General features: G+C 37.8%; 1 protein-coding gene across 1 annotated transcript in view; it reads left to right on the top strand.

The window, feature by feature from the left end:
- RRM1 (ribonucleotide reductase catalytic subunit M1) overlaps positions 1–10,148 on the top strand; it is a 49,745-nt gene continuing 39,597 nt past the window's right edge. The window contains exons 1-3 of the mRNA XM_037135674.2: positions 1–293; positions 6,196–6,284; positions 8,701–8,878. Of these exons, the coding sequence (XP_036991569.2) occupies positions 275–293; positions 6,196–6,284; positions 8,701–8,878 (286 nt within the window). The 5' untranslated portion in view covers positions 1–274. The remainder of the gene's footprint in view (positions 294–6,195; positions 6,285–8,700; positions 8,879–10,148) is intronic.

Genomic DNA, 10,148 nt, shown 5'->3' with positions numbered 1-10,148 from the left:
TACTGCCCACTGGCCCGGGGGTGGCAGCGTCGAGTAACGTCAATCGCGCTACGTCGCCTCGCGTTTGCGTCCCGGGTGGCGGGAGCGGGAAGGAGATTCGGATTGTCGCGCCTTTGCTCTGCGGAGGGAAGTGCTCTGTGGTCCAACTCAGCTCCCTGCACCTGAGCAACCCCTAGAGCTCGCCTGTTCGCACTCCACCAACCTTCTAAATCCTGCCGGCGCCTCAGCGCTGCAAACCCGTTTCGAGTCCGTGCCGCCTCAGCCACTAGCTGCGATGCATGTGATCAAGCGAGGTGAGAGGCCAGGAAGGGGACGGTGGGGTAGTGGAGAGCGGGTAAGGGGACGCAGCTGCAGCCGCCGGAGCAGTCGGCAGCACCCGCCCGCCTCCGCCGCTTCCCGCCAGGTCCGCCGGGGCTTCCCGCCTTGTCAGGCTTGCGTGGCCTACGGGCTTTCCTCGGTCTCCCTCCCCCCACCGCCCGCTCCGATCTTCAGTCTGCGCCCCCTTAGCTTTGCCATCCTGCGGCTTTCCAAAGAGGAACCCCTTCACCTTTCCGAGTAGTTCCTGTGTGCACTCAGCGCTTTCCAGACAGTATTTTTTTCCCTCACCACGAGCCCCCGAGGTAGGAGTTCTTAGGTCCATTTAACATTAAAAAACTGAAGTGCAGAGAGAGGTTCGGAGACTGACTGATGGCAGAATTGATCTTTCGTGTGGGGTGAGGTAGGGTTGCGGGTCAAAAAACCGGATATCACACACTGACATCTCCCTGGAGTTTGCCATTTGTCCCAAGATTAGTCAGTCCCAGAGGAATTTGGGACGGTGACTAGCTGCTTTTCCCCGTGATGGGAAGCGATACTGAATGAGACTGGGGGCGAGGGGAGGCGGGGAGGAAGGCGTCTGACTAGATGGGGTCCGGGACAGCCGGGCACTTGTATTCTTCCTCAACGGTTACTTCCCGTTAGGCTGGTGGAGTACCTCGTTTGTGCCAGCCTTTTGCTTGGCTGTGTGACATTAGGAGAGACAGGGAAAGGGCTTAACCAGGTTAGGGGAAGACAAGAGCCAAACGTACTTTGTTAACACAGAACTATGTGAGACTGGTAGGAACAAGTTTTGAGTTGATTCGACTTGTCTGTGTTAAAGCAATAAAGTTATTTCACAATTGTAGGCACTCAATAAATTCTAGTGGGCTGACTGGATATTTATTTAATCTGGTAGGCTCAGTTTCAAAGATAGGACTTTATGCCCATACTTAGCACTGGACCTGCCATGAATAAATGCTCAAAGAATGAATAAGAATAATTATTTTTAAATATAGGATATAATGAATGCTGTGGGTAGGTAGGTAGTTGATTTGGTTGTAGCTGGTGATTTAACTATAGGCAGGAGATGAAGAGATGGACAGTGGTTGGCCCTTCATCCTGTCTTTAGTATCTTGAGAACATTTTCTGAATTTCCCTAGTCTCTCATTTTAGCTGATGAGACCAAAGACCAAAAGACATAGTGCACTTTTATTGGTTAAACCCTGTGATTCAGAGATGTACGTCAAGTTTTTTAGACCTGTAGAAAAAAATTATGGAAGGATGAGGATGCTCTTAGAATAAATCTGTAACATGAATTGAAAACGTGGATGTAGGTTACTGGAATGGGTAACACCTTTGTATTGAATTTTTGACCTTTTGGATCCACTTTCAACTACTAAAAAGTATTACCTATACAAGTTCTAAAAGGCAGAACTTACATTATTTCTCCAGAGAACATAATGTGATTCAGATGGTTTGGTAGAATCTTTCAGTGTAGCGTTGAGCACTGCTTATTAAAATACAAAATTATACTTAGATTTGTGCTTAGGGTTTGTTCCCCCTTTTTATTTTTGGTATGTCAGTGTAGTAGTAGTTTTTGTTAATTTTAATGTAATTATTCAGGAGAGCAACTGGTAATCAACCTTTAAGCACTTATTGAATATGCTAATGTCTTGCCAAGCACTATGAGGGAAACATAAGAGGGAGAGGCATTTCCATCTTCAGAGATCTTAGGGTCGTTAGGGATGTAGGAATAACTCATATGAATGGAATAATAGATACATTTTTCTCATCTGCTATCTTGAGCTGTTTTTCTTGTGGGAGAGTATCATATTGCCTAAGGAGGTCAGGTTAAAAAATGAAAGTTGAGAACCAATGGAATAAATGCAGTGAAGTTGATTGAGTTGTAAAGTGTGTTTTGGAATTTAGTAGTATAGTGTTTTAAAAACGTTGGATTGTAACTTGTGGCAAAAATAACATTTTACATAATGACCTAGTACACATGCATGTGTATATATGTATATACATAAAGATGAAACAAAAATTTGTAAAATAACACCTTCTAAACTAAATCTAAAGCAGCCGTTTGCACCCTGATAATTTGTCTTCTATTCCAGATTCTTTCTCTTTCTCCCTTCCCTTCCCTTTCCCTGTCCTTTCCCTCCCTACCTCCCTCATCTCCTTTATAGCCCACTGTATTATTTTACAAATCTGTGTGGATACTGTGCTGGGCACTGAAGTTACAGTGGTGAGTAGGTAGACATGTTTGTGCTTTCAAAGATCTTAGATTCATGTTTTCCTTTTAAAGAAAGCTCTTGTACCTAACTGTACTGCTCAACCAACAGGATTTGAAATTTAAAATTACTAGGAAATGAAGCAGACATCTGTAGTGAACTACTAATCCAAGATACTGGACCAGGCCTATATAATCTACATCTTCATTTTCCCTTTTTTTCTTAAGTTCCTTTACTTCAGCTCTTTCCTACCTCACAAATTTTCCCATTTTTCCTGTAGTTCCTTTCCTTCACTTTCTTCTTGTCTCACAAATAATATGAGAGACCAAGTGCTAACTATAATATCTACTTCCTTTTGCTTTAATTTCTGTCTAGGAAGATAACTCAACATTGGGTATCATCTTTAAGCCTATGTCACAGGTCAAAATGTGCAGTTGGTTACACACGTAGTTAAAGATGTTCAATACCTGGCGATGTCTACCTCAGTAAAGGTACTAGATTTAGAAAAAATACTTTTTCATTGGGCAGGCATTACAATAAATAAATACATCATCAGACTTTTCAACAATCTGGGAGGGAATTGCTGGGGCTACTACCAAAACAGGAAAAAATCTTTAAATTTCATTGTACAGTTATTTTAGACAATAGAATTGCTCTTGACCATATTCTAGCTAAACAAGGTGGGGTTTTGCTGTTACTAACATGTTTTGTTGCACTTAGAATAAAACACCTCTGGTGAAATAAAGATAGAACTACATATAGTCTAGGCACAAACCAAATAATTAAATACAGAGCCCATCGACACCTCATGATTCTTTAATATTTTCATCTGACTCACCTCAAATATTGCCTCCTGTTTCAGATCTATTCTATAAATTGCACTTAGCATTTTGTTTGCTATTACAGGGATTTTTACTGTTATAAAACTTTGTTTTGCACAGCTTGATGTTATAAAGACAGCAGGCACTCTAATAATGGTCACTCAGCATTTTGAGATGATCACCAAGGCCTATGAGACTTCATAGGAGAAACCTCAAGAACTGCAGAAGATGTTTGTCCTTAAACATGACAGTAAAGTCTTCCTTTGTTTTGATGCCGTTGTTGTTCAAATGCAGCCTAAAGCTCCTAAGAAAAAAGAAAATCTCTTTCCTTCCTACGTGGGACATGACATACTGAGAATGAATCTTCCAGACGATGAGGGACCAACATTACTTTTAACTGACCAATGTTGCTTTCTATTTTTGATATTGTTTTCCCAGTTTTTGACATTGCTGTCTGTTTTTGATGATGCTCTCAAGGAAGGATCTTGATCAAAAGGGGGAAATGTGAAAATAATACATATGGAGCCAATTTAAAATGGAGCTGGAACTGCCATTCCAGGGGAAGTGCCTTGCTTGTCTTATTCTTCAAACTTTTGGAGTGTGAAAACTGGGCAGAATAATCTTTGGACTGGACCTAAATCAGCATTGTCTCCCAAACAACTATTAGCAAAGATAACAAGAAAGCAGCTATTATGACTACTGGACTGAAAGTTAAAAACATTCTTTAAAATTAGCATCATTATGTTAGCTTACCTATAGAAATTCCTTCCTTCTATTTATGTAATTGTCCATGTCCCCTTTGTCATAAATACCTTTTGCCTTTACCTCCTAATGGGAAGACTGTTTGGGTTTCTGCCTAAACCAGTGCTTTCCAGAATAGCTGCTCTTGGATTTCAAATAAATGCTTATTACGTCTCACTTTGGTCTTTTATTTTTAGATTTACAGACTAATATGTTACGTGGGTTGCCTAAGGTTGAAGCTATTTAATGGTTGGATATATCCACTATTTCTGGTAAGAGTAAATAGAGGTTGGGTGAACTACTATTTGAAGTTGAACTCAGAATAATAAGACTTTTTGTTAGAAAGGACAAAGAGGAATATGATCTAAGTTCAAAGTCATAAAAAGACCAACTAGATAAGGTCTACATGTATTAGTTTCTATATCCTTAAAATATTAAAACTAAGAGGCTGCCTCTGGAAGATTGTCTTGAATTATAAATAAAAAGTATTACTTCATGTGTAATAAATTCAAAATCAATAATTACCCTAGCAGAGTATCTAAGCCAACTTTATCATGAAGGTGTTGGAATGGGGATAGGTTCATAAATCATTTAGCAGCCAGTAAAAGATTGAGTACCTCCTCTGTGCTAGGTCTTAGTCCTTGCTCTGGGCACTGGGGAACATATGAAAGGAAAATAAGATAAGGTATAAATAAAACATGCAAAAAATTTTTTCTTTTGGAAGTTATATGCTAATGGATTGGTAGAGAGAATCACAATAAACAAATACAGTAGTCTCCCCTTATTTGTGGTTTTACTTTCTGTGGTTTCAGTTGCTTGCAGTCAGTCATGATCCAAAAATATTAAATGGGAAGTTCCAGAAATAAAAAATAAATCACAAGTTTTAAATTGTGAGCTGTTCTGAGTATCTGTTGAAATCTTGTGCCATCTGGCTCCATCTCATTGGAGATGTGAATCATCTCTTTATCCAGCATATCCATGCTCTGTGCGCTACTTAGCTGTCTCTTATCAGATGCCTGTTGAGGTATCAGTGTGTTCATGTGACCTTTATTTTACTTAATGGTTCCAAAGCACAAGAGAATTGGCGTTGGTGAGTCAGATGTGCCAAAGGGAAGCTGCAAAGTGCTTCCTTTAAGTGTGCAAGTTCTCGACTTAGAAAAACATCTGAGGTTGCCAAGATCTATGGTAAGAATGAGCCTTCTATCTGAAATTGGAGAAGAAAAGTCCATGTTTTGTTGTGGAACCTGAGATTGCAAAAGTTACGTTTACATTGTATGGTAAGTGCTTTGTTATGATGGAGAAATACGAAGACATTTGTGGATGGAAAAGATCAACAAAGAACATGTTCCAATTGATGTCAGCATGTTGCTGATCAGAAATCATCAAGCCTATATGAATATTTCAGTGAGGAATCCTGTGAAACAAATGGCACCAAGACATTATACTGCAATTAATGGATGGTTACACAGATTCAAGAGTAGGTTTGGGCTGAAAAATATAAAAATTACTGGAGAGGCTACATTTGCTGATGAACAAACTGCTACCACATTTCCCAGACAGTTAAAGAAGTTAAGGAGAAAGGTATGTATGTAGAGGAAAAAACAGAATACATATACGGTTCAGTAATATATGTGGTTTCAGGCATTCACTGGGGTTCTTGGAATGTATCTGTCATGGATAAGGGGATTTTATAGACTACTGTAAAAATTTTTACTTTGATACTGAAAGCGATGATCAACAACTATTGGCAATTTGGACAGGGTAATGATTTTGATTTAAGTTTTAAAGAATAATTCTGGTTGCCATATGGGACAAGGGGAGAAACATCATTTGGGAAGTTATTGTAAAAGTTCATCTGATTTATAATCAGATGAGGGAAACAAAATCAGTGAAAGAAACAAAAACTTTCAGAATAGAATCTCTTTTTTTTGAAGATACAAAAATAATATCTTGATGAATCTACTGGGGGGATCTGAATTTTTTATGTTGAAATAGCCTTTTGTATTGGGCAGTTTAAAAAGTTCATGTGTTGATTACATTTGATTCTTTGACATTGCTATCTTAATAAGTGCTAACATGAATTGTATGGTTTGATTGTTCAGATGGCCGCCAAGAGCGGGTCATGTTCGACAAAATAACATCTCGAATCCAGAAACTTTGTTATGGACTCAACATGGACTTTGTTGATCCTGTAAGTAAACATGATTTCTGTCTTGTGTTCCTTGCTTCATGTGTTCTTTTTACTTGTCTCTTATCTCTGGCCTTTCACTTGATAGATATTTTGGTTTGATATTCTGCTTATGGCCTTGAATATAAAATGTGAATTCATTGCATAGAACTTTTCCCCTAAATTTTGGGCTCTAGCCTGTGAATTCTGACATTTGAGAGAATTAAAAAGTGAGGAAAAAGGGAAACTTGTCATTGACATTTTATGTTAGAGACTTCCTTGAGTAAATTGTTTTATTCATAAGAGAAAAAGCTTGTAGTACGGCTTGTTCTAGAATCATGGTCATTTGGTAGAAACTGGTTTGAAATTTGCTTTTTTGTTATCTATGTAGAAAGAATATATTTAAGCAATACAAAATAGATTTCACAGACAACATTTAAATTAAAGAGAACAAACTTCATAAGCAAGTCACTCTGCCTCTGTCCTTATCTTCTGTAACTCCTCCACCCCTTATCTAGACTGCTGCCTCTAGTGATCTCTAAAATATTCTCCTGGTCTTTCTCTAATCTTGCCCTCTTCAAATGCATCTTCAACATGGCTTCCAAAATCATCTTAAAATGGAGTACTTAAGAACCTTTTTTCCAAACCCACCCATATCGCCCCAGCATTATTTAGGTATTTTATGTGTACTGTAGCACTTGTGCTGGCCTCATAACATTAACCACATAATGTGGAAATTAATGACATATCTCTGTCCTTTTCTAGAATTGAGGGTGGTCTGTATCTTATTCTTGTGATATCCACAATGCTTGGCACATTTATAATTAGACACGTGATAGTGAATTTACCAAAATTGTCAAAATAAAATAATTGTATACAACTTTAAAGTATCCTTATTATATAAATTCTCTTTTATATTTAGGAATTCTGGGCAATAATTAGAATAATAGAATGTTACAGTTGGAACGAACTTGAGAGATCATCTGACTTCATCTTCCTTATTTTGTAGATAAGAAAGATCCAAAGACAGAGAGGGGAGCAATTTAGACAAGTTAGTGGGGGTATAAGGAGAAGAACCAAGATTTCTCTAAGACAATCTGTTGCCTCATGCGGTGCTACGTTTCACAGTACAAGGGTGCTGCTGTAGCAGACTCATGCTTTCTAGTGTAGATTCAACTGGAAAAGTCTGTATGCTGTTATATCTGGCACCGCACACAGATGTTATTTTATCCTAAGTTCTGATTATTTGCCGTGTAGCATCAGAAACTATTTAGAGACTTCACTACTCTTTTACTGAGTGTTATTTGTATGCCAGTTCTGGGAAGAAAGTGATCAGGAGCACAACGTGGTCTTGGGTAAAATATAATTAGGATAGATTGTAAACTAGTAATTATACACACTTTTTTTGAGGGGGACATGTTTTGGTCAGCTGGGTGGTACATTCATTTTTTTGTTGAGCTAAGCTTTTAAAAAAAATTCAGTAAACCCATATATATATATATAACTTAGTATTTGTTCTTCTTAAATATGTATGATAATAACTTGTGCATTGTGTATTTTTAAAGGGGGAACCTTTTGCCCAGACCAGAGTGGCTTAGTTGGTTGGGTGTTGTCCTGCAAAGTGAAAGGTCACCAGTTTGATTCCAGTCAGGACACATGGCCTGGATTGTGGGTTCGGTCCGGGTGTGAATGGGAGGCAACCGATTGATGTTTCTCTCTCACATTGATGCTTCTCTCCCTCTCTCCCTACCTTCCCCTCTCTCTAAAAAACCAATAAATAAAATCCTTAAAAGGGGAACCTTTTATAATATGGTCTTGAAAATAGTGAAATGAAGTGAGGTTGAATGGGACATGAAGCCAGAAGACTTATACAGTAACCTTGGGCAAGATTGAGTAACCTGAGCCTCAGGTTCCTCATGTAAAATGGTGGTAGTAATATTTGTCTCCCAAGGTGATTGTGAAATGTCAGAGATTATGAGAGTCGAGATACTGTAATTTCTGAAGCTCTAAAGAAAGAGAGGTCATAAAATTATTTGGTGACTCAGCCTCAACCCTAATTTATACCTTCGTCTCTAATTGGAATGATTAAAGTTTAATTAATTTGCTTTTCTGTACTTAGGTAGATTTGGGAGGAAATGGGTAAGTATGTAGCTGGAACCCCTGTCACATGGGGAGAAGTTGAATAAAAGATGGGGAAATAAAATTTATTATTTATACCTCTTCATCGTGTGTGTAGTATGCATTTTCTGGCAGTTCTGTTGGTTTATGAATTCTTGTTATGAGGTTTCCTATTGTCGACCATTCTAAAAGATAATTATTTAGAAAAGAAAAGGAAGTTGATTGTTTTATTTTGATATAAATTTTGTTTTCCTCTGTGCCATCTTAAGGAAGCTGTTGGTTTTTGGGAAAGCTCAGGTAATTCTTGATTTTATTTTTGTAGGCTCAGATCACCATGAAAGTAATCCAAGGCTTATACAGTGGGGTCACTACTGTGGAACTGGATACTTTGGCTGCTGAAACAGCTGCAACCTTGACTACTAAGCACCCTGATTATGCCATTCTGGCAGCAAGGATTGCTGTCTCTAACTTGCACAAAGAAACAAAGAAAGTGTTCAGTGGTGAGTCTAGAGCAAAAGTTAGAAAAAATTTAAAATTCTTAGAAAATTTATAAGGGTACTAGAATGAAATCTTGAATGTCAAAAGAAAAGTTACGTCTTGTTTTTAAAAAGCAAAATGTGCAAGTTAGTGGCAGAGTGGGGACTAGAACTTCCTAATTCTTCATGCTGCTGACTTGCTGAATGGAAAGGTCAGTGGACTTTTTTGTTCTCTCACATGTATGCTTTTTTCTTTTAAGCCCATCTTTTAGGTAGTTGGTGGTGATATGATTGGAAAAATGAGTAATATATATTGACAATTTCTGTGTGAAGCAAAATATTACAGTTAACCCTTGTCACCATTAGCAAATACTTCATTCCATTGCTGCCATTTTATAGCTTTGGGAATGTGAGCAAGGGAAGGTTAAATAATTTGATATATAAAAAGACTATGACAGAAATCTTTAGCTTTTGATTCCAGGTCTATTATGTGGGGCCTCAAACATTATATTTCCCTATTTAGTAGATTTACTGTAAAGGTAACAGTTCTCCCAAAATTGATCTATAGATATGAGTTTATTCCAATTAAAATGCCAGCATTTTATGTATGTTTGTAAGTATTACACATAATTGCAGAGTCAATTACTGCTATGATGTCATAAAGAACAAATGAGAGATCTTAATAAACTAAACGTGCATTTATAGATGTGAAGTGCTTAGAAAGATAGATTCTGAATTTCAAATTGAAATTTTATTTGTTAGAATAAAAATAATCTTTTGTTTGTTTTTCTATTTCTTTTTTTAAAATATATTTTATTGATTATACTATTACAGTTGTCCCATTTTCTCCCCTTCATTTCCCTCCACCCTGCACACCCCCTCCCACCCACATTCCCCCTCTTTAATTCATGTCCATGGGTCATACGTATAGGTTCTTTGGGTTCTGCATTTTCTATACTGTTCTTACCCTCCCCCTTTCTATTTTCTACCTACCATCTATGCTACTTATTCTCTGTACCTTTTCCCCCTCTCTGCTCCTCCCATTCCCCTGTTGCTAAACCTCTATGTGATCTCCATTCTGTGGTTCTGTTCCTGTTCTAGTTGTTTGCTTAGTTTGCTTTTGTTATTGTTTTAGGTGTGGTTGTTAATAATTGTGAGTTTGCTGTCATTTTACTGTTCATATTTTTAATCTTTTTTTCTTAGATAAATCCCTTGAACATTTCATATAATAGCTTGTTGATAATGAACTCATTTAACTTGACCTTATCTGAGAAGTGCTTTATCTGCCCTTCCA

The sequence above is a fragment of the Artibeus jamaicensis genome, unplaced genomic scaffold (assembly GCF_021234435.1).
Source record: "Artibeus jamaicensis isolate MK-2021 breed Jamaican fruit bat unplaced genomic scaffold, CSHL_Jam_final contig_64, whole genome shotgun sequence".
In the NCBI taxonomy this organism is placed as follows: domain Eukaryota; kingdom Metazoa; phylum Chordata; class Mammalia; order Chiroptera; family Phyllostomidae; genus Artibeus; species Artibeus jamaicensis.
Note: the sequence above shows the minus strand (reverse complement) of the source record. Positions and strands in the feature narration are given on the sequence as shown.